This window comes from Martes martes (genome assembly GCF_963455335.1).
Source record: "Martes martes genome assembly, chromosome: 7".
Lineage (NCBI taxonomy): Eukaryota > Metazoa > Chordata > Mammalia > Carnivora > Mustelidae > Martes > Martes martes.
The window spans coordinates 40453288-40478661 of record NC_137894.1 but is presented as its reverse complement, the minus strand read 5'-3'; the positions used below and the strand labels follow the sequence as shown (position 1 = coordinate 40478661).

The 25374-nt window shown below is 35.9% G+C and overlaps 1 protein-coding gene across 2 annotated transcripts; it reads left to right on the top strand.

The window, feature by feature from the left end:
- Positions 1 to 427: 427 nt before the first annotated feature.
- Positions 428 to 23451, top strand: BNIP2 (BCL2 interacting protein 2). 2 transcript variants are annotated; one of them, XM_080807978.1, is made up of 11 exons: positions 428 to 618; positions 8377 to 8483; positions 9499 to 9566; positions 10516 to 10683; positions 12346 to 12522; positions 15565 to 15667; positions 16394 to 16525; positions 17658 to 17744; positions 17875 to 17973; positions 18729 to 18764; positions 21621 to 23449. In XM_080807978.1, the coding sequence occupies exons 2-11, from the start codon at positions 8434 to 8436 to the stop codon at positions 21670 to 21672; spliced, it is 972 nt and encodes a 323-aa protein (XP_080664104.1). In that variant the 5' UTR covers positions 428 to 618; positions 8377 to 8433; the 3' UTR covers positions 21673 to 23449. The 2 variants fall into 2 exon arrangements, with proteins under 2 accessions (XP_080664104.1, XP_080664105.1); XM_080807979.1 differs by lacking the exon at positions 18729 to 18764 and having other exon boundaries at positions 21621 to 23451.
- The last annotated feature ends 1923 nt before the right edge of the window (positions 23452 to 25374 follow it).

The window sequence follows — 25374 nt, the reverse complement described above, 5'->3', positions numbered from 1 at the left end:
TGGTAATTCAAAAAATTAATCTGATCGCTCCCTACATATAGTCTGGGCAGCACTGTTGTATTCACCCTGGAGAATTTTACAAAATTCTAAGGATTCTTCTGAGGTTTAGTTTCCCAAAATGAGGCTTCGGATATTTTCGCCTCCCGTATCTTCACCCATTTTATCCTACAAAATTGTTTTAATAATCACTAAGGCCAACATAAATCATGTAAAAATATCTCTGAGTCTCAAGGGCCGAGTACCAAGGTAGAGAGGTACCCAGGGACCAAGCTACCCAGGTGGGATGCGGGGTTGCCCCCAGGCGCGTGCGCGGACGCGAGTCCGCGACGGTCAAGGGGGCGGGGCAGAGGCTAGGCGGCTTCGAGAAGCCACGCCTCCAATTCCGCGGGCCGCCGCGCCTGAAGAAGGCCGGGATACTGTCACTTCCGTCGGGGCCGCACTCTGCATCCGGGTCAGCTGCTGCCGGAGCAGCTGTAGACGGGGGACTGGGTCCGGGTCTCCGCTGCTGTCCGAGGGGAGCGGGCTCCTCTCGGCGCTATCTCCTGCGCCCTGGCCGTCAGTCCCACGTCGCCGGCCTGGAGGGGCGAAGAAGACGAGGGAGCCAAGGCTTCCTCCGGGGTGAGTGCGGCGGGGGAAGGCTGGGCACGGCGGGTCTGGGATGAGAGCAGGCCTGGGGCGGACGTCGGAGGGGTGAGTGCCCCCCGGACAGCCTGAGAGAGGAAGCTCAGAGGGTTATCCGACGTAGGGGGCGCCCGGGAACCTGCTCGCGAGGCGCTTCCCGGATCCCCGCCCAGTTTAGGCCCCCGCCCTTGGCTCGGCTCCTGTTTGCCTTTGCTACCCTTGTCCGCCCCCCGGCCACCCCTTTTTCGTTTGTGCTGTTGTGCTCGGGATGGAATTTGCCCCTCTCTCGGCCCCGCTGCACACACCCTGGTCTGGGTGCGGTGACCGGCCACTTTGGTCGCGAATGTAAAACCAGCGTCAGTTCTGGTACAGAACAAAGAAACTCGGACGTCTGATGTGCCCTGTACCCTCGGGGAATAGACACGGAAGCGACATTTGTAATGAAGGCTTTAGTAGACTTTTCCTACGTATAAAAGCCGAATTCCCGCGTGGATTCAGACATAACTTTTTGCTTAATGGTTTGGGTTTTTGGGGTGTATCTGATGCAACTGGAGATGTACTAGATCAGCTCCTGTTAACTTTATTCGCGTCTACAACGTTGCTTTGAAACTTCCCTTGTCTGCCTGTTGCGGGAGCCCTTTGAGAGCACGGCTTTTGCCGTGTTCATCCCGGTAGTCACAGTGCCTTCCTTACAATTAATTGAATGAAGTGTGTGATTGCATTTTAGAGTTGCTTTTTTTCCAACCTCACCTTTTTGATTAGGATCTCTATTTCTTTTAATGCCTAGTTTCTTAACTTTTTCAATGAAACATACTCTTTTTCTAAAATTTTGTAAGAATTTCTGCAACTTGTAAATAAGATAACGTTGATAACTGAAATTACCCAATTTAGTTACCTCCTATACTATCTTCTTGATGAACTCTCACATCTTTTGCTTAGTTCTTGTCATTTTACGTTTCTTCTAAACTATTCTCGTTCTTCATAATCTCTTCTATTGCAGCCTAACATTGTTGGGCTTATACAGGAAGTATGACCGATCCACTTCTGCAAACACGAATCTTGAACTAGATCATAAGTCAGTGCCTTTGTGGTCTTTAAGTGTTAGAGGACCTTTGAAGTTAAATGTAACCAAATCTGGCATTACAGGCTTAGTCTGTATAAAGTTCCCAGTGAACTGGAAACAGTGTGCTGTATTAGAAACAGTCTACATTTAATCTAGGAACCAAGAAGTAATGTTATTTGCCTCATATGTAAAACCGGGATAATAACACCAGTGTTTTTATTGGAAAAACATTGTTTTTGATGTTTTATTGATTAGAACATATAGGGATGATGAATGTACAAGTGGTTAGTAAATGTAAAAAGGAAAGTGGTTCCCTTCATGGCCTCTGCAGCAAAGCCTGTAGGAGCAGCAATGGAGGAGGGCATCTAAAAAAGGAAGTATATATAGCCAGTTCTGAAAAATTAACCGTGGCTGACAGTGGATTGAAAATTATCTTAAGCTTACATTGTATAAAGCAGAATACTAGTACAATATGATGATAGTAGTATTCCACAATTACAATTTTATACTACAACAAATATGTATAACTACAATAAAGTGTCAGAGATCAATATTAGACTTTAATCTTCTTAAAGGTCTTAGAGCTTCTCCAGTATGTTCTGCATACTGATCATAAAAGTACTGTTTGTAGGTGGCATAATTATCCTTTGCTTTATTTTCACAATTTTGAGAAAAGTCAGCAGCATTGTAATTTTTCTCGAATTTTGTGTTAACGTTTCAGGTAGAGTATCTCATTTTGTTCTTTTTTTTAAATTGAAGTACAACTGGCATATAACATTATATTGGTTTCAGGTGTACATACAATAATGATTCGATATTTTTATATATTGGGAAATGATCACCACAGTGAATGTATTTAACATTCATTGCCGCACATTAAAATTTTTTTGTGATGAAAACTTTTAAGAATTATTTTCTTAGCACCTTTCAGATATGTAACACAGTATTAGCTATGATCACCATGCTGTACATTACATCCTTAGAATTTATTTTATAACTGGTAGTTTGTCCCTTTTGACCCCCTTCACCCATTCGTCCAACCCCATCCCCTCTGGCAACCACCAGTCTGTTTTCTGCATCTTTGAACTTGGTGTGTGCATGTGTGTGTGTTTTAAGATGCCACATATAAGTGAGACCATGTAATATTTGTCTTTCTCTGTCTGACTTAAGATCTGTCTGTCTGCCCTCAAGATCTATATCCATGTTGTCCCAACTGGCAAGATTTCATTCTTTTTATGGCTGAACAATATTCCATTGTGTGTATATACCACGATTTCTTTATCCATTCATTTATCAATAGAAACAGGTTGCCTTCATATCTTGGCTATTGTAAATAATGCTGCAGTGAATATGGGGCTGCATGTATCTTTTTGAGATAGTAATTTCTTTTCCTTTAGATAAATACCCAGAAGTGGAATTGCTGGATCATATGGTATTTCTATTTTTAATTTTTTGAGGAACCTCCATACTGTTTTCTGCAGTGGCTTTACCAATTTACATTCTTGTCAACAGTTCACAGGGGCTCCTTTTTCTCCACACCCCTGCCTACATTTGCTCTTCCTTGTTTATTCAAGAATGGTCATTCTAACAGATGTAAGGTGACATCACATTGTATCATTTCATTCTTAAAAACCTACATGACCCTGCTCTCAAGGAAGCAGTGACAAATGTATAAGATTTTTCTGGACGTGTTTTGGTCATCTTTGTAAACATATAGACTGGCCTAAAGTATTTTCCTATAGCACTACCAGTGTTGCCAGCCTCAGAGAGAAGCGAACATAAATATTTACAATGAAGCCCTTTTGTTTAAATGGAGAAGTGAAAGACTTGCCTGGGCATTTCCTTCTGCCAATAGTAAGTGATTTCAGCATAGATGGTGGTTATTAGCACCTATTCCGGCTGCACTATTAAACTACATAATAGTAAAGTTGCATGTAAGATTACAATTTATAATTTAGACCATTGTAAATATGGTTTTAATGTTTAATTTTTGCTTATATTGCTGAGTTGCAGAGGGAAATCCTCTTCTTTGTCTTGGTTGAATTTACCACCACATCTCCCTACTGACACAAGCTGTGTCAGTAGGTACTCCATTTTTCTTGATTATTAACCTCACTGAAGGGTCAGCAAGTGTTCTGAATTTATCTAAAGGACTTCTAGTAGTTAATTGGCGTAAATAATCATGTGGTCTCAGAACCACAAGTATGTTGAGAAATCAAGTAATTCCTGTTGCATTAGGTTATTTTAACAAATGGCATCTTAAAGTGTTATTTCCCCATTCTAATTGACCAAATTTATGAACAAAAAATGGGAAACAGCCACAGTTAACTTGTGAGTCAGCATTGTCCTGATTTCCTTCTCAGTGGTTGTGCTTATATTGCTCCTTTCTTGTTTGTTTCCTGTTCTTACAGCTGCTGATGATTAAGCCCTTCCAAGAACAATACTCTCTCAATTGTTTGAACTTTTTGTCTACCTAGTGTATTTTTTGCCCTACAGTCTGTGCTGAGATGGTCAAGAGTGAATCTATCTGTATCTCTCCTAGGTTCTGTTTAACTAGCTTAAATAATTATCCCTGAACTAAATATCCATGTCCATGTGCTTTGTGTATTAAAATCACATGCTTCAATACGATTTTGAAGTAAAAGTTTAATAAATCAGCTGAGAGACCTGAAGGACTCCGGCTTTCTATGTTTAGAGGAGTTTTCAAGTGATAGACTTATTCGAGTGGTAGGGGAACTAAAGGACATGGTTTGTCTTATAGAATTTCATAAGTTACATAATTTCTCTTACAAATAACGAATGATTTTACCAACAGAAATTGATAATTGCATGTGTTTGGGTTGCCCTAAATATTTTCATTACACTTTTTGAGGGTAAAATAACAGGAAGCCTATTGAATAATGTAGTTGAATAAGAAAAATAAGCCTAAGGGGTAGAGCAAAACAAAGCCTGCTATCCAGTGCCCTACCTTACAATATTCAGATAACTAACATTTACAGGCTTATGTGCCAGACACCATGCGAGGTGTTAGGAATATAGTGATAGCAACTTTCAGCCTCTGCTTTTAATTTTGAGATACTGAATATTTTTCTGAGTATGGGGGGTATTTTATTTTTTATTTTTTTAAAAGATTTTATTTATTTATTTGACAGAGACAAGAGATCACAAGTAGGCAGAGAGGCAGGCAGGGAGAGAGGAGGAAGCAGGCTCCCTGCTGAGCAGAGAGCCCGATTCGGGGCTAGATCTCAGGACCCTGGGATCATGACCTGAGCCGAAGGCAGAGGCGTTAACCCACTGAGCCACCCCAGGTGCCTGGGGTATTTTATTTTATTTTTTTTTAATTTTTTTAAAAATATTTTATTTATTTATTTAACAGAGATCACAAGTACATAGAGAGGCAGGCAGGGGATGGGGAGCAGGCTCCCCGCTGAGCAGAGAGCCTGACGCGGGGCTAGATCCCAGGACCCCAGAGATTGTGACCTGAGCAGAAGGCAGAGGCTTAACCCACTGAGCCACCCAGGTGCCCCCACCTGGGGTATTTTAAACAGACAACAAGAACATCCAATATTTTTCTAACACCTGCAAAAAGGTGAGACAAAATAACAGAAACTTTTTCTGATTATTGAATTTAGGAAGTATATTAGTTTATTTTAGAGTGATTATAAAAGACTTAAGAAAAAAATTGAGAAGTACTGTGAATTAAAAATTTGGAAGAGACAGTATTAAATATTTAGTAATAGAGTGTTTCAGTCTCACATGAGCATTAATTTCTAAGGGAATAAGCATTAAGTATTTGGGTTTGTTGGCCACAATTTGGGGATCTTTATACTAGTTCTGTGTCCAAAATATAAGAGATTGGTAAAATAGGTATCTCTTTTTTGTTTATTTTCTTCTCTACAGAAGTTGCCATCAGAGAACAATCAATGAAGTGATCAGTGAAGACTGTGTTGAGGTGTAGACTGTGTATTAGAAACAGAGAATGTGGTAAATTAAGTTAAGATCACTGTAATTTAGGTTTGTTTTCCAGTAATTTCTCAACATTTCCTGGTTCAGTGTTTTCCCAGAGAATTAAAAATGACTTTCTCACATATATAAATACTGAGTTTTCCAAGCAAATATATTGGTGAGGAATAGAGCATTGGCCATTTTTTCTGTCCTTGAAAGTGGGTCCTCGAAAATTTAAACCTTTTGAGAATGTGTGAAACCGTTCCTTGAGTATAAGTAAGAATTCAAACTGAGAAGAGAGCTTCCCAGTCTTGGCAGAGACATAAATTTAGTTTACCATGTAAAAATCTAACACTTTAGAAAATTATCAGTGTAATTGTTTGTTGTTGTTCTAAGCATAATGCTTTTTCTGTACAGCTTTGTACCTCTTTTGAGCATTGTAATGGCAGCAGATAAAGCAACTGTAAATCATAACCACATCTTTGTCTTATTTTTTAATTTTTTTATTCCAGTATAATTAACAGTGTTGTATTAGTTTCAGGTGTACCGTGTAATGATTCAGCAATTCTGTGTGTTACTCAGTGCTCATGATGAGAAGTGTACTCTTGGGCACCTGGGTGGCTCAGTGGGTTAAGCCTCTGCCTTTGGCTCAGGTCATGATCTCAGGGTCCTGGGATCGAGTCCCACGTCGGGCTTTCAGCTCAGCGGGGAGCCTGCTTCCCCTCTCTCTCTTTGTACTTGTGATCTCTCTCCTTCTCTGTCAAATAAATAAAAATATTAAAAAAAAAAGAAGTGTACACTTAACCTTCCTCACTCTTCCATTCATTTCCCACCCGCCTCCCCACCAGTTTGTTCTATGTATTTAAGTCTGTTTTTGTTTATCTCTTTCTATTTTGTTCATTTGTTTTGTTTCTTAAATTCCACATATGTGTGAAATCATACAGTATTTGTCTTTCTCTGATTTTTTTCACTTAGCATTATAGCCTCGAGATCAATCCATGTTGTTGCAAATGGCAAGATTTCATTCTTTTTTATGGCTGAGTAATACTCCAGTGTGTGGAGGCATCATGTCTTTGTTTTATAAAACTAATTGAAGTGAATGGCTGGCACCATTTGTGTTATTTGAAAAGTATTTTTAAAGTTATATATACATGGTTTTAAATGTCAGATAGGTTAGGATTTACTATGAAAAGTATCAGTCATTCTCCCCATCTCACTTTCTTTCTTCTTCCACTGGAACCAATCACTTCTTGCTTTGTTTTTAATACTTGTAGTGTTACTTTTTATCTCTTAAGAAACACATGTTCTACTGCCTTAAAAAAAAAAAAAAAACAACTTCAGTCATCTATTGATTTGCTCTAATGCAACTGAACTAAATATTAACTCATTTGTACCTCTTGTGCCCTAAAGTTGTCACAGTTTTTGTGACATTAACCCGCTGATCTTTATGACTTCTTAAATGATATACTTAAACTTCCAGGTCTTATTCCATCAACCAAACCAATCTCTTCATTCTTCACTTTGTAAAGTGAGAATGTAGGGACCAACACCCTTCCTTGGACAGACTGAAACTAAAACCGAATGGCCTAGGTGAACATGTGTAATTGCATGAACAGAAATAGTCACTAAGTCTAGTGTCTGAAAACTTATGCTGAACTACATGGGAAAAGTTTAGTGTAGATACAAAGCAAATAAAAAATGTAGCGTTCATTTACTGGGTAGTTACTGAATAGCCTTTTTTCAGTGGCTCTGGAATGATGGAATTGAAACTACAGAAATGGAAGTATAGAAAACAGTGCACATATTAATTATGCTTCAGTTTAAAAGTGTTAATTATAGGGGCACCTGGGTGGCTCAGTGGGTTAAGCCTCCGTCTTTGGCTCAGGTCATGGTCCTAGGGTTCTGTGATCAGGCCCCACATCAGGCTCCCTGCTCACCAGGAAGCCTGCTTCTCCCTCTCTCTCTGCCTTTTCCCCTGCTTGTGCTCGCTCTCTCTCTGTGTCAAATAAATAAATAATATCTTTAAAAATGTTAATTATAGGGCACCTGGGTGGCTCAATTGGTTAACCAACTGCCTTCGGCTCAGGTCATGATCGTGGAGTCCTAGGATCCAGTTCCATCCACATCAGGCTTTCTGGTTGGTAGGGAGTCTGCTTCTACCTCTGATCTCTCCCCTCTGATGCTCGTTCTCTCTATCTCAAATAAATAAATAAAATCTTCAAAAAAAATATTAATTATATGTCAATTTTTAAAAGATGCAGCACACATACCACTTGGCTTTACTGAATCATGAATGTAAATGCAATTTGCTAGTGTTTAATTTCTAGGATCAGCTTCTATCCAGAGGACAGAAAACTTAATTATGGGTCCAGAGTAGAGAATATATTTACTTTTATTCCTTGTGCCTCCCCCCCCCTACCTCAGATTCTTTCTACATAATTCACAAAACTTAGTAAAATTTAAATCACAACCTGGGACACACATGCATATACATAACTGAAAACAAATATTTTCACTACGCAATTACCCTTACTACAAATAGTACTTACTTTACTAGAATATATATACGCTGATTTTCATTCTAATTCTTTTTTTTTTTTTTTTTTAATGGTAGTTGCAACCCAATAAATTGATTCCTTGACCAGGGTGGAAATGTGAATGAACTAAGGTATAGGATTATTGCACCTTTTTAGCAAATAAAAAGGAACATAGGAAACATGTTGTCACAAATTTTCCTCTTTTCCCAGGGCATTGGCTCTCCGGATTATCAGGAGTTTGTAGTTGATATTGAATCTAAGCTGAGGATGGAAGGTGTGGAACTTAAAGAAGAATGGCAAGATGAAGATTTTCCAATGTGAGCAATGCAGATTTAAAACAAAACTTCAAAATGTCTTTACTAAGATGTCACTTATTAAGTGACTATTGAGCTTCTTACAGAAACCCAGTGTCAAAAGGTGTTCATTTGATACTAGAAAATGGAAGTTCCTTTCCAGCAGTTAGATTTTCCAGTATCTTATTTTCCACCAAATATATATGTGATCTTCCCATAATCTTTATTTTTGTTTTCAACATTTAAATGTAAAACGTTTGCTGTTGTAAAAAATGCTTAAATGTGGTATTTCTTAAATGAGTCTGAGGGGTTCCTGGGAGAAGGGAGTCTTTAGATGTCTGTAAGAATTGTTAAATTTTATGCTTCTATTTTAAAAGAAAGCTCACTAAATAAGGGTTTTTTAGATTATCTGGCCAGCTACTTTGACACGTTTGCATTTGTAGTTGTAGTTGTATGCACACCGCTAGGTTAAGAGAAAAACGGCAAAGGCAGACCATATTAAAATTGTGCTTTCAGACCATCTTGGTCAGGAGACCATCTCAGGGCATAGGAAGGTCCCTTAACAGTGGGAATATGGACAGCTGGTGGAAGTACCAAGTCACTACATAGCACTTGGGGATAATAGGAATAATGTAGAAATGCTGAGCTCAAAAGAATTGTAGCCATCGTTGCCATCCTCTCACGTGAGGGACCGTTTACCTTCACCACACATTGTATTGTGTTTCATGTTAAGCTCATGCATTTGAGTTAAATTTTTTTTAGGTTGTTTGTAATTTTTAGGTTTGTTTTGTAGTTCTATTTAAGAGCAGTTACATAAGGAAGTTATATCTACTTTTATGTGTTACTTACATGAATATGTAAATCATCTGACAGTCTGAAAATTTTGCCTTTAAAAGTCGTTTGTAAATTACTGAAGCTTAAGAAACCACTTTATTCAGTTTTCCACATAATTGGTTCTATGAGATATTTTTAATAGCTCTTTGAACTACAAAAAAGTTCTTTTAATTCGTGAATTAAAAATTTTGTCTGTATTTTCTAGACCTTTACCAGAGGATGATAGTATGGAAGCAGATGTATTAGCTGTAAGTGGACCAGAGAGCCAGCCTGGTAAGAACTTGGCACTTGAGTTTCAATGAAATGGTAGACTTTGTGCTATTTAACACATTCTTTGTCAAGGAAAAAAGTATATTCACTTTTTATTCTATTATATGGAGCCAAAGAGTAAGTGAATGTTTAAGAAAGCATTTTTTGAATGCTTTGGAAATTTAACATTGCAAAAACATACCCTTGGGCTTGGGAAATTTCTATAGTAAAAGGTTGAAAGGAGATCATTTTTAGTGGTAAGCTGACTATAATGTTTGCCTCTATTACTTAAAAAGATATATCCTTGCTGGAATGTGTTGTCTTTCCATGATGTAGAAGCAATAATGATCAAAATCCATGGTTTGTAAATTAATGCTTTGGGATTATGTTTGATTCATGTTATTTTTCTCAAGAATGAAGTGATTAGAATTTTTCTCTTATTCAGGGCACCTGGGTGGCTCAGTCAGTTAAGCATCCTACTCTTGATTTTGGCCCAGGTCATGATCTCAAGGTCATGAGATCAAACCACGGGTTGGGCTCTGTATGGGGTGGGGGGGGTGCCTAAGATTCTCCCTTTCTCTCTGCCCCTCCCCCTGCTCACATGCTCACACTCTCACTCTCTCAAAAAAATAAATATATTTTTAAGATTTTTATTTATTTACTTGAGAGAGAGGCAAAGAGTGTGAAAAGAGAGAGAGAGGGGGAGAGAGAGCACATGAGCAGGGAAAGGGACAGAGGATGGGGGAGAAGCAGACTCCTCACTGAGCAGGGACCCTGATTCACGGCTGGATCCCAGGACCCTGAGATCATGACCTGAGCCAAAGGCAACTGCTTAACCGACTGAGCCACCCAGATGCCCTAAAAAAAAAAAATATTTTTAAAAATGTTTTCTCCTATTCAACTTGAGCAAGTAAACATTCCTTCTAATCTGTTTTTCACTTTTTTTTTTTTTAACCCATTCCATGCTCGCTAGAAGTTAATGGAAATAAAGTAAGAAAGAAACTCATGGCTCCAGATATTAGCCTGACCCTGGATCCTAGCGATGGCTCTGTGCTGTCAGATGATTTGGATGAAAGTGGGGAGATTGACTTAGATGGCTTAGACACGCCATCAGAAAACAGTAATGAATTTGAGTGGGAAGGTAAATGTTTCAGTGTTTTATCTGACCTTTATTAATGAATGTTTGTCTCTCTATACATATGTGTTTTTTGAATAGTAGTCTCATATTAGGATAATTGAAAAACTTAAAACTTGATCTTGAACCTAAAATCAATGATTAAGGGATTTTGTTGACATACGAAGTTACTCTTTTTTTTAAAGTTCCTGCTATATTTTGTTACTAAGATGGGAAATTCTGCTGGCACTGAATATTCTCATGGCTTTCAAAACTGTTTTTAGTAGATTACATGGGTGGCTTTATTTTCTATCTTAATTGCCCAGTATTGTGAAGTTATGTTTTTTCACGCTGTTCCCAAAATATTGCTTGATCATTATGGCATGTTCTTTTATTTAGTCAATCAGCTAAGAAAAAAAGCTTTGAAGAGACATGTAACATAGGGAATATGCTAAAAGTAGTTAGGGGTTTGCAGAGAGGGAGCTTTGAAGGGAGTTTTTTTAGGGTGATTTTTTAATTAGGTTTGCCTGATAGTACTGCACTATGTAAACAACCATCTTGAATTAATGTATACTCTTAGTCCCCAAACTTTATATTCCTTATTATTAGTTATTTAGAATTCAAAGGAATTGGCATCTGTTTTGCTTTGCATGTTTTCTTTAATTAGATAATTTCTGTGTATAGTATCTTTATATAGTTGTTTGTATATTCCATCTTTAAAATGATTTTTACTTGAAAGCAGTGTTTAGCCCTATGTGTCTTATTGCAGTAAAGAGTAAGATCCTTGATATACTGTATCTTTGTTCCTTTTCTCTTCCCCATTTTACTGGTTCAATAAGCAGTCCAGTAATAAGCAATATTTTAAAAAGATACTGAAATAGTTTTCTGCCTATGTGTTTTGTCTCTTCTTTCTTTAATGCTGCTGTAGTCATTTCCTGGAAGGATATTTTCCGTTAACAGCTTTATCTTGGAAACAAACAACTAACATGCCGTAGGTTCCCCTCCCCCCATCTTTTGGTAAGGACTACGATACTAAAATTTTGAAAATCATTACTTCATTTAAAATCCGCTAAAGTGCAATCTTGAACTATAAATTACACCTAATCATTGGTGCTTCTGCTTTGGCTAATGTCAATTTAAAATAGACGTTTGCATGTACACATCAGAATATTATCAGTAAATTTCTGCTCAATAAACCTGATCAAATGAGAAATAATCATCAACTGGTTAACCACTTTCTATCTGGTATTACAGTGTTTGGGGAGTAATTTATGTGCTCAAGAACAAAAAACCAATTTGCTCTCAGTTACTTTAAATAACTCATAGAGGTAACTACCAAGAACAGTGTTGTAAATAGAATCTGAACAGCATTGTAAGGCCAATGTACTAAGATTCTGATGGCTGTATGAATTATCTTTTTTGAACTTATGCACATACATTGCACTGTGAATTGCTTTCTGAATTAGCCAATACAAAAAAAAGTTAACCATGATTTCCAAAAACATAAAATGGCTTCATTATCAATAACAAGCCTTTTCCTCTGTTACAGAAGACATACTTAAAATTCCACGGAAGGTATAATGAAATATTCTCTGAACAATCTAATTAGATAGTAAAGTGGTTAACATGTAATTTGATTTTTACTGTACAAATAACAATTTGTGATTCAAAAACCTTTTATTTTGACAGATGATCTTCCGAAACCTAAAACTACTGAAGTTATTAGGAAAGGCTCAATTACTGAGTACACAACAGCAGAGGAAAAAGAAGATGGACGACGCTGGCGTATGTTCCGAATTGGAGAACAGGACCACAGGGTTGATATGAAGGCAATTGAACCCTATAAGAAAGTTATCAGCCATGGAGGTAAGAGCTTTCAAAGAGCATATTTTTTAGTGCAATATCAGAAACTCTATCTTGAGTAAAAAATGTATATATAGTAAACATTTATCATGTCATTTTAGAAACAGGTTTGAAGTAAAAGGATAAAACTAAAGTTAAAAATCATTAGTACAGGGGCGCCTGGGTGGCTCAGTGGGTTAAGCCTCTGCCTTCAACTCAGGTCATGATCTCAGGGTCCTGGGATCGAGCCCCGCATTGGGCTCTCTGCTCGGCAGGGAGCCTGCTTCCCCCTCTCTCTCTGCCTGCCTCTCCGCCTACTTGTGACCTCTCTCTGCCAAATAAATAAAATCCTTTAAAAAAAAAAATCATTAGTACATGCACACAGTATATTCAAAAGGTATAAGAATATACAGTGAAAACTGTTTTCCACCTGACCTCTAGACAACCCGCAACTGGGACTTTCTCTCCTTTTTTATGCATTTATAATTTATATGTAGTGAAATGCTATAATCCTTTTTTGTAGCATTTGCAATTTTTCCCCAGCTTCATGAGATATATTTGATATATTGTTAAGTTTAAGATTAAAACGTGTTGATCTGATACAATACATATTGCATAATAATTACCATTTCTTTTTTGTGGTGAGAACATTTAGGATCTATTCTCTTAGCAACTTTACATAATACAGTATTACTGTATATAGTCACTATGCTGTGCATTAGATCCCTACAACTTATTCATCATATAACTGTAAGTTTGTACCCTTTGACCCAACATATCTTCTTTCCCCCTAGACCCTGGTAAACACCATTTTAGTCTCTGTTTCTAAGTTTGGCATTTTTAGATTCTGCGTATAAGTGATACCATACAGTATTTGTTTTTCTTCTTTCTGACTTTTTCACTTCGAATCTGAAAGGTAGGATTCAGTGAGTTTTGACAGATGCCCATATAACCATATCACCTACAGCTAGACATGTAAAACATTTTCATTGTCCCCCAAAATTCTCTCAGACTCCTTCCCAATGAATACCCCTCTCCAGTAACCACTATTCTGATGTCCGCCCCCATGATTACTTTTGCTTGTTCTAGAATTTCGTTTAACTGGAATCATATACTATACCCTCTTTTGTTGACTTTTTTTTGCTCAGCATGTTTTTGACATTTATCCATGTTGTTGCTTGTGTCTGTTGTTCATTCCTTTTCATTACTAAGTAGTATTTCATTGTATGGATAAACCACAATTGGCTTATTCATTTTTCTTTTGATGGACTTATGAGTTGTTTCCTATTTGGGCCGTTATGATTAAAACTGCTTTGAATATTCTTGTACTTGTCTTTTTGTGTATATAAGTAAAACCTGGCATTTTAAACTATAACTCTTATTTTACATTAAAACCCTGAATAGGGATGCCTGGGTGATTCAGCTGGTTAAGTGTCTGCCTTCTGCCTTTGGCCCAGGTCATGATCCAGGTGTCCTGGGATCTTGCCCCACATTGGGCTCCCTGCTCAGCAGGGAGCCTGCTGCTCCCCCTGCTTGTGCTCTCTTTCTCTGGCAAATAAATAAATAAAATCTTCAAAAAAAAAATCAAATAATAAAACCCCTAATAATATATCATTTAGTTTTACCATAAAGTATAGAACTAGTCCATTCCACATTTCTATGGAGCACAGCTTTGCATATTTGTAGGATATCCAAAAATACAAGGCTTCATTTCGTAAATCACAAGTCAAATAGGAAAAGCTATGGGAGTATGATTATAACTTCTAACCATCCTGACTGTGCCATGTATAGAAGTTTGCCTAGACACTGTAAATAGCGTCAGCACGTTAATGGTAGTCAAAATGCAAGACACTCTCTAGAATATTTCTTTCTTTCTTTTTTTTTTTTTAAAGATTTTATTTATTTATTTATTTGACAGAGATCACAAGTAGGCAGAGAGAGAGGAGGAAGCAGGCTCCTTGCTGAGTAGAGAGCCCAATGCAGGGCTCGATCCCAGGACCCTGGGATCATGACCTGAGCCGAAGGCAGAGGCTTTAACCCACTGAGCCACCTGGGAGCCCCTCTAGAACATTTCTTATTACCTGAAATCCTAATGCAAGAAACGGGACCACATAGGTTAAACAGATTGGTTTTTTTTTTTTTTTTTTTTTGTAGAGTCCTTTCTACTTAAATTTACTTTCTGCCAACTGCCTTCCCGTCTGTATTTCTATAGTCTTCATTCATCTGAAAGCAAATCACTTGAATGTTTGCATTTACATTATTCCGCCTAATTTAATCCTATTCAGATGAAGAAAACAGGATAATCTGGATCAGGAAGTTCACAGTCTTGCATTAATTCAGCCAGTTCATAGGAAACTAGTTGTGAGACCTGCCTCATGGTTTAAACCTAGTATCTTTCAAAAAGAGCGCTTTATTTATATTAGGGGGAAATAATTAGGACCATTTTATGCTATTGAATTATCACAATGTGTTTTGTGACTAAGAGATTGAGATAGATGCTAATGTACTTGAAGTGTTTAAACCTTTTCAGTGCATGTTTGTAAACAATGGAAATGAAAGTTAAAACAATGTTACGAGATACTAGAGATTATAATAAACATACACATTTTAACACTTTTTCTTCAGTTAAAATTGTCAGAGATGTAATTGAGTTTTCATTATTCTAGAATCTACAAAATACTAGGCATTGTTGAGTGTATAAGTATTTTTTCAGAAGCACCCACTTTAACCATAACTTGCATAAGAGTGTTGCAGATGTTTTCGTAATATGCCTGCTTGGATTATATCACTTCTTTTGTCTATTTACTAAAATAATACTGGCTTTCTGATTATGCTACTTTAAATGGGTTTCTGGTTTTTATGCCCACTATTTCCTCTTCAGATTTTATTCTCATTTTGAGAAGAGGAGATTTAAAGATCTATAAGGCTCTTTAAGGTTAAAAACGAAACCATGTTTTTTGATCAAAAAATTTGTGGAACATGAACCACTATAATCTGTCAGCTGTACAGATTTCCTCTGGAAAAGTAAAATCATGCTGGTGATTTTATCTTTGACTTAATTTTCAGGATATTACGGGGATGGATTAAATGCCATTGTTGTATTTGCTGTCTGTTTTATGCCCGAAAGTGGTCAGCCTAACTATAGATACCTGATGGACAATCTCTTTAAGTAAGTATACCTTCACAGAAAAATGTGGACAGAATTCTGGGTTAATTAGATCTCCAGTTTAAGGAAGTGAACTTTGCCTGGGAGAAGATTATAATTATACCCATTCCAGTTAAGTCCTTATTCTTTGGCATTATAAAAGTATGCATTTTCCTCAACAGGAAAATTGTCAGTTTAAAACTGGAATGGATATTTCAGATTATCTGTTCTAACTTCTTTATTTTACATTAAATGTAAAGAAATTATTTTTATCTCAAAATCATATGGCTAAATACATTTACTCCCAAAAAGCCAAATGTAACTGAACTGACTCAATTCTATTTCCATAGAGTCATTCTATTTCTTAAGTTAGTGGTGTTTTAAAAAAAACTTACTGGGAAAATTTCAAACTTATATGAAGGTAAAAGAAGTGTATTGAATATTTGTGTATGAATCAAACACTTCCACAGTTAATAGGTTTATACTTCATTCTCAAAATGTATACTCTTCCATTGTATAACTTTGAAGCAAGTCCCAGAAATCATGTCAGTTCATCCATAGACTTTTAAACGTGTATTTCTAGAAGGTAACTCTTTTAGAGTTACATATTCATAATACCAACTAATACAGTTCTGAAATTTTAATTGGTTTTGCTGTCATTGAAGGGAAGGAAGAGCATTATATAATTTGGATAATTTTTTTGGTTCTGCAAAGCAGTATTTAAGGCTTAAACTTAATTTGTCTTTATAGGTATGTTATTGGCACTTTGGAGCTATTAGTAGCAGAAAACTACATGATAGTTTATTTAAATGGTGCTACAACTCGAAGGAAAATGCCCAGTCTGGGATGGCTCAGGAAATGCTATCAGCAAATTGATAGAAGGTATTGTAAATACACATTGAAAGCTAGTCTGAATAATTTTTATAATAGCTTTATTCAATTTTATTTCCTGTGGTCACTTAAGGGCACTATAAATTATATTTGTAAATTTTATAACACGTTTCTGTTTTCTCAGTTCAGTATTTTAGAATATCATGAAGGAAATTAGTTTTGATCTGTTTAATAAAGAATAATTCCTTAAAACAAAACTATAAAATAGTCCTTTTTTTCTCCTTATTTGTACCACATTAAACATTTCCCTATAACTTGTGTTTTGGGAAAGAATGGAGAACTTAATGCATTTCCTATTTTATTACGTTGTGAATTTTGCCTAACTCATAGTGCCTAGCATATTTTATGGTTTTTAAGATGCTTAGCCATAATCTTACTTTGGAATGAGCTCTAGGGAGTGTATTCTCAGAGTTAATGCTAGTGGAAGGAACTTCGAATCTCCAGTTGGTTTGATTTAAGCTATAGCTAACTTGAACTAGTTTAATGAACTCAGATTCATTAATAGGTTTCTCTAAATACCTAAACATGGCATGGGCTAGTTCTTACGATTTAAAAAAAATCCTTAATGGTCACTTTACTTAAGTGTGGAATATGCGTAATAAAACAGCAGGGGTTTTTTGGTCATTTTAAGTCATTCAGGGTAATACCGGTAATTTTTATTCAGAATTTTAGACTCCATAAGAATGTGTTAGATCTGATTTACATTTCCTGTTCTTGTGGCATAGTGCCTTTCATGGTGTTGAAGAAATGAGTACCAGTTCCCCTCTCATCCTGAATTTCGTATTTGGTATTGTCCTCTACCCCTGGTTGACAGAATTCTAAAGACAAGTGAATATATCTAGGAGACATTTAACGACAGGCTATACTGTGGACATAAATTTAGCCAAGTGCAGTAAAGCTCATCTCGTAGCAGTAGAAAAGACCATCAGAATTCAAGAGTGTATTTCCTTGTCTTTAGGAATATCACATCTAAATGAATTTCTGGATGAGGAGTGTGTGTGTGTGTCTGTGTGTAAAGTTGCACATACTTAATGATGCCTTACCTTTTTTCCTAGCATTAGAATTTATAGAGCTTTAAAATTTTTGTTTCCTTTCCTTTTCTTTTTTTTTTTTTTAACTCCAGGTTACGGAAAAACCTAAAATCACTAATCATTGTACATCCCTCATGGTTTATCAGAACACTTCTAGCTGTCACAAGACCCTTTATTAGGTAATTTTCTGAGAGTCATTGACTTTAAAAAAAAAAAAAAAAGAAACAAAAACACCAGCTCCTTATGTGAATTTCTTGTCAGTTCTGTTGGTCAGAATATTGAGGTAATTATCTTTATTTTCTTCCATAGCTCAAAATTCAGCCAAAAAATTAGATACGTCTTTAATTTGGCAGAACTAGCGGAACTTGTCCCCATGGAATATGTTGGCATACCAGAATGCATAAAACAGTATGTTTTGTTTTATTTCTTTAATTGTATTGGATCTTTATATATTGATGTGCAAGAGGTAAATATTTTTCAATACTCATCCTTTTCACTTCCTGTATGATAAATATTTTGTAACTGCTCTTGGTTTTGTAACTAAGGAAAAGGGAAAGAAGCCATTTTCCAGCACCTTCCCCATACTGTTTTCTTCAGGCCATCACCTGAGGAAGCAGGAAGGATTATTTCTGGTTGTAGTTAATTTTTATTTTTAAAGACTATTTCTTTTTAAAGACTATTTACAATCTTAAGAGGTGATTTCCTGATCAGTCAGTACTTAAGAACATTCTCCAAACTTGAACATGCTGTTCTCCAAATTTGAGTAAATTCATCCATGCGCTGAATAATCCTGTTACTGGCGAAATATATTATTTATATCAGCCTAACCTTGGTTCATTCCAGTGGCTGGAATATGTTCTGTTTACTGAATTCACCTCCCATCTAATTTTTTAAAAGGACTTGGTAGAAGGCTGTTAACATAAATCCTTGAATATCACTCTGCTATAATGTCGAAAAAGTTTTTTGGTTTACTGATCTGAGGATTAGTCTGTTGAATGTGTCAAAGTGAGATTTCTTAGATCAATTTTGACTTTCTACATAGTGTGTTAAATAGTTTTGGTTTTGCCTGCAGACTTATATGAGTTTATTGTTAGTGCCTTTTTTTCAAGTTTTGTTTATCTTCATAACATGTATATTTACTGAAATAACTCTTCCCTACCAAGGTATGAAGAAGAAAAGTTTAAAAAGAAACAAAAAAGGTATATGCACACCTTGACTGGGTTGCATCTAGACTAGTCCATTTGCATTGCACAGACTAACTCTTCCTTATTGGTTGGTTAGCTTGTAGACAAAGATAACAGCATTTGTAAATATAAACATACCCCAGAATTCAAATATAGAGTGAATCTGAAGTTCCTGATGCTGAATATGGCTTGGATTCACCCTGTTCTAACATGTATTAATGCCCTTTAGGAATTAAAGGTCATAGCCCCTCCTCCTCCTTCATGTTATATGTACTGATCGCAAAACCAAAGAAACTGCTAAGAAAACTATTTGGAAAACCAATTACCTCTAAGACTTTTTTATCTGTTTCACCATACTACTTAAATGTCTAACTAGTGCTTTTGATAAATATATATGTACTCTTCTAAAGAAACAGTTTATTTCCCTGGGGTTTATGAGTATATTTGCAATGCACATATTCTTTGGCTAACCAACATTGATTTCCCTATACGCTTAAACGGCCTGCTAACCAGTCAAATTCTACATATGATAAAATACCTAAAATTCAGTAATATACCGTTAAATAGTTAAACACTCTGCTTTCCATCTTTAATTTTGAATACTTCTGCTTTGAGCATAACAAACTATTAGCTATTAATATCTCGGCATAGAAGATGAAAGGCAAGGTATAAAATAGTTACCATTTTAAATAGCAATTTAGAACAATGTAGGATTTGGAGCTGAGTTGTTAATGGATTTTTTTTTTTAAAATAATGACAAATTAGCAAAACAGTTTTAGTACAGTCTTTCTTAAGGTGAGAGATTTGTATGTAGTTATTACCATTTTGACCATTCTAAGGAAACAATTACAAGGAACTAATTCTTTGAACACATTTTTGACTGTGTTGATGAGCAAGAATTCAGTTGACCATGTGATGGAACCATAGGTTTACATTTTTATAGGACACTTAACAGTTTAATGAACGTTTTTTTTTTTTTTTTTTTTTTAAGATTTTATTTATTTATTTGACACAGAGAGAGAGATCACAAGTAGGCAGAGAGGCAGGCAGAGAAAGAGGGGGAAGCAGGCTCCCCGCTGAGCAGAGAGCCCGATGCGGGGCTCGATCCCAGGACCCTGGGATCATGACCCGAGCCGAAGGCAGAGGCCCAACCCACTGAGCCACCCAGGCGCCCCTTTAATGAACGTTTTAACATAGAGATGTGGATGGTAATTTTAGATATTGCTGGTTTTTTTTTTCCTTTCTAGGCACTGGTGTACACTTTGCCAGACAGATAACTGAAATTAAAAATACAATCTGTAATTGTACAATGAAGCCAACTGCTTCATGGATTTCAAAATGAATTGCCTTTGTTGATAAAATCCGCTGTATTGTGCCTTTTTACAAAGTTCTTAGTATTTAGTTACCTGGAATTTAGGCATCAGAAAAATAGTGTAACTATACTTTTTATTTAATATATTGTTTGATACCTACCGATACTATTTTATCTTGAGTTTTTCTTTTTTTTTTTTCTTTTTGTCTTGTTTAACTGTAATAGAATCACTGTGTATATCTTTCAGACACTTGCTGGTTTTGGCATGGTTTGTTAGTCTTAAAAAAAATAATAAATCCTTGTCAGCTTGAAGATGGTAACATTCAAGTTTTAAAAATAAAGGAGCATTTTTTTTTTTTAAAGAATCATATTTTTAAAAATGTAACAGAGGCTCTGTGTGGAGGAGCTTACTTAAGGTGACATCTCTATGATGAGTACCGGGCATAAGGAGGATTCAGAACTCCATGTGCACACACGGTAGTGTCAAATGTTGTAACTGTTTCTTTCAAACGACTCAGTGCAAGTGTGGCCGGAGAGATTGCAGCTGTTAAAGTGTTTGAATGTAGTTGAAAAATCAAGTAATTGTGAAAATAGTTCGTAAGAACTAATTTAACAGATTTCATATGTTGAAAAGATCAGATGTATATCACATGCCTTATCGAGACTATATACCTCTTATATTTTTGATACCAGCATAAAAAATGTTTTTAAATGTTATTAATTTGACTTTACCACAGACCAAGACTTTTAGGTCTTATTCACTAATGTTCAGGTGCTCCTAGTAATGGGTGGTGATGATCATAGTAATGGAAACAAGTGTGAAGAGTATCTTCATATATTGTACCAAGTTGTTTTAAACTCCCCTCCATCAGTAATTCAGACTAGTACAAAGAGTAATAGACTTGTACATTATCTTTAAAGTGTTGTTTATAGTTGTGTTGTAATTACATAATTCTTCTAATCCCCACTTGCCTAAATTTTGATAGGTCTCTATGCAACCCACTCTAATTCAGTTCGATTTTTAACCACATCTAGATATTTCCAATTATTTGATGGCTTCTTACTATCAAAATAAGTGAAAAGCATTTATATTCTACGTATACTAATAAAGAATTTTGGAGAATCGTTTCTGTAAATATGCATTTTTATCACTGAATTTAAAAACATGGATCATTTGGTGGCATTAGTTAACAAAATCATTTTTGAGGGAGTTGTTTTTCCTGCCACTCTAGTCAGTTAGATCCCAGCCATGCCTCAGTTTAAGATTTTAATATACCTGTTACAATTTAACTTTTAATAAAACTCCGAGCATTTGTATGTACAGTATTCAGTAATCTTCAAAGAAACAACAAGCACATTTCTTGCCAGTGTCCTCTTGTCTTTAAAAATTATCTTTCCTGGTTGGGGAAATGTTTGGTAACCTTTTTACTATGTCTGCTTCTTTGCAAAGCTTTGTTTTTAACAGAATAATATTCTATGCTAAAAGTAGTCACAATTTTTAGAAAGAAGATTGTTTAGTTGCTAGTGTCGTATTATCTCTATTGTTTTTCATTAAACAGAGTTGATCAAGAACTTAATGGAAAACAAGATGAACCGAAAAGTGAACAGTAAGTTTGGTGTCTAGTCCAAACAAGACTGAAGAATGTGCTGATGAAGCAGTGCTCTTTTTTGCATTTATAATGCATTTATTGGCCCTGATTTTTATGTAACCTGTTACAAAATTGACTCTTCCTTACTGGACTTTTGTATAAGGGACTGTTCACTGCTGTATTGGTTTGCAAATCTCTTGAATTTAGCTCTTTATTAGCTAATTATATTGTAATCAATTTGTATTTTATATTGCTAAATAGCAGAGAACCACACTTTATATAAAGCAGTTTTTGCATTTGTTTGTTGAATGATGCATCATCTTCAGTAAACTATTTATATGCCTAAATGGTAAAGGAAAGAGATAATATATATTTTTGTTTCTGAGCAATATTTTTTAATGTATACCTGTCTTGTGGAAGAATATGCAGGTAAATAAGACCATGATTTGTAAAGTGCATGTTTGAATTTTTGTTTTTGTAAATGGTTAGATACATTTCCTGGGTAACTTAGAAAACAGAGTTGATCATAAGGTGAGGGACAGTTAAACTGGTTCTCATGAATACCCAAAGGTCATGTACATAATCTAAGTAGATTAATAACTATCCTAAGCTTTTTTCCCCTCATTTATTACTGTTTCTTAATTCAGAAGCGCAGATACAAATGTATTGCACACATTTTCCTTTTTAAACTTTAAAGACAAGTCAAAAAGCCATTTTTAGAACTACACAATTTAAGAGGCTAAGAAGTGGGGTTTGTATATATGTATATATGGGACGTTTTATCTTCTGGCCAAAAGTCAGAACTTTATAAAAATTTTAGGTCTGTTCACTAATGTGAAATAAGCTTGTGTGTCCAGGGTATCACTCTCCAGAATTGTGAGTGCAGTATAGTGTTCAGAGAATGTGATGAGTTACTCACTGTCACTATTTTTCTGTAGAAAATAGGGGCTGCTTTTTAACTGCTCTCACTGTGGGCACTTTACCAAAATACTTCTGTATCGGTTACTGAAACTTGATAGCAGAGGTAGGTGTTTGACCTTGTGGAATCATGTTGACAGTACTGTAAATTTAAGTTATTTTGTAAGTCTTAGAGCATCATTACATTATGCTGTTTTGGACAATATGGGATATAAGCATATAAACTTTTCGTTTAATTTGGTAAGTACCTTGACTCTACATTGAAATACATTGTACTGAGGTGCCCAAACAGAACTTAATAACCCACAAAATCATCCTAAAACAAAGGATTGATCTAATAGTATCATTTGCTTGTGTGACTCATACACATGTGGAAAAATTAGTATCCTCCAAGTTTAAGGGTACTACCACACCCCAGCCCTTCCTATAAAGTAATTTATAAAAGAATGTGCTAGAATAGCAAAATGAAGCAGATGAGAGCTAAGCTTTTAGGATATATTCTATCCCAGACTGAACACACATGTGGCTTTTACCATTGCCATTTTTCATATAAAGTTTCTACTAAAAAAAAGAATTTTCCTTTACTTTTTGTCCTCTTTAGTTACAGACTTGGCATGCTAAACTAAGGCCAATTATGGGAGATGCTGGAGGATTCCCAGGATGAGGTGTTCCTCAGCAGTCTTCTGACTTAACTTGGATCCAGCAGCCGTAGGCAGATCCTAAACTGATGTTATTATATCAAATAAAGCCTAAACCATTATTGCTTGCTCAAACCTTAGAGAAAGTTTGTGTTGAAAAAGCAAACTAACAATAACAACTTAGGCATTCCTTCTGAATTTACCATGTGAGAACTTTGAATAAAGGATCAATGAGTTTGATTGTGATTAGAGTCTATATTCATACAGCTCTTTAAGCAGCCTTTTCTCTATATGTATTTATCCTGTTCAAAATTTGCTGAACTTCTTACATAGGTGGTTTTCCTCCACATAAAGTACACAGTTCTTCAGGGTCAACAGTTTATTGCATTTATTCACTTTTGCTTTTGCAAGCATTGTCCCTAACTATAGATACAACTTATTGCAAAAGTGGTGCATGTTCTTAAGTATTTTTTTAAAGTACAAGTAACCTTTAATCTGTTAGAACATGAAAATTCAGAGGGAACAGTGGTAACACTTGGGATATAATGAAAGGCATGTGTTGTGAATCAGTGGATTAAAAGACACCTGTTCTACCTGACACTTTAATGGAATCTGGTATAGGGACATGCCTATAATAAATGTTTCATAACTGTAAGTTTTAGGATCATAACTAGTAGGTTAGAGGAAAAGCACTTAGGAAGTTTGTTATTTGTAATTTATCACTATGTGACATTCCTCCCATAGCATTCAATTTTAATTTTCCATTGCTGATTGAAATGAAAGTACATAAAATTATATTATTTTATCTGTCTACTGGGGTCATGGATCTAACTTAACTGGTTTAATTTTATTTTTGCCACTATATTTTGTTATACTTGGGCTCAAGTGTCTCTTTTTAATCCAAAGTTTCTCATACATATAATTTGCTTTTGTTCTGCTTGGTTATATTCCTAAGTAGCACCAAGAAAAATGCTACATTGGCCTCCTACTTGAAGCTTAATAGCCTTTATAACTCAGTTGATGGTGTGGAGAGGATAGGATCCTAAGGAGGGCCTAGTGGGGTAGTTTGAAAGGAAGATAACAAGGAAGTAAGAGAAAGAACTTTAGAGTGGCTGTTATCTCAGATGGCACTGAATGTGTCCCTGTTAAGGGCAGTACCGTGTATGGCAGCTCTTTGCACCATCTAACAGGCTTTCTTGTGTCCAACAGGAAAACCTGCAGGCCTCACATAGAGTATGTGAAATAAGACTGGAGTGAAGAGTGCAAAGGCTGACAATACCTCTAATGAGAATTTATATTTTCTCTGCTTTGTCTCTTCATACAGAAGCAAATTTGAACAGAGAGGGTCAACAATTACAGTGCTCAGATTAAAGTTTAGGGCTAGATTATTTTTCATATTTTATGAAACATAAACATTAACATAGTCTTCCAAAATGAATAGCACTATTTGGTAACTGCACTGAATACTGAAATTTGCTGATTGTATATCAGTAGCTAGAATTTCTTCAACTACAACTTCAGAATTTAAAAAAGTCAAGGATCTGCTTTTTGATAGAAACTTGTTGTAGATGATTATAGTGTTACTATTTGGCTGTTTTTATGTGAGTGCTCAGGGAATTTGGAAGTGTTTGATTTTAGTGCAGAAGTGGCTTTTTTAGATTTCTTCAATTGAGAGGTAAATTAGCATTAGGGTGTTATTGGTTAGAACAGGCCAGTTTCTTGTTGAGATTAGTAAAGGTGTGTGTATAAGGTGACAGTAGCTTCATTCTTTTCCCTGTGTTATATGTGGAAATGGCTAACATTGCTCAGTCAGAAGAGAGAAGATAGGTTGAAAATAGAAATTTGCTAATCCATTCCATCATGTTTTCTTGCGTTTTTTTTTTCTCAAATATTTAGATATTTAAGAAATGGATCACAAACTTCAAAAGGAAGGAATAGAGGAGAGTTAATATGCTTATTAGTTAGACCAGCTATTCTGTTAGAGTTTATCCTTGTCACAGGGAACAGGAATTGTGTGATTGGAGTCACTGGGAGGAACCCTGAAGAATTTGGACTCGCCTGAGAAAGTCAGCTGGTAAGGGAAGTGGGAAATTTTCTACTCAGTGTTCTAATAGTACAGAAGAATTACCTGGGATCCTTTCACTCACCTCTACCCCGGTCACAAGATT

What these genes read in the sequence shown, in the direction of transcription:
- BNIP2 (XM_080807978.1), top strand. Translation starts at nt 8,434, where the DNA reads ATGGAAGGTGTGGAACTTAAAGAAGAATGGCAAGATGAAGATTTTCCA. An exon ending in TATCAGCAAATTGATAGAAG is followed by an intron (nt 16,526 to 17,657) that starts GTATTGTAAATA and finishes TTTTAACTCCAG; the next exon opens with GTTACGGAAAAACCTAAAAT. An exon ending in TTTAAAAAGAAACAAAAAAG is followed by an intron (nt 18,765 to 21,620) that starts GTATATGCACAC and finishes TTCATTAAACAG; the next exon opens with AGTTGATCAAGAACTTAATG.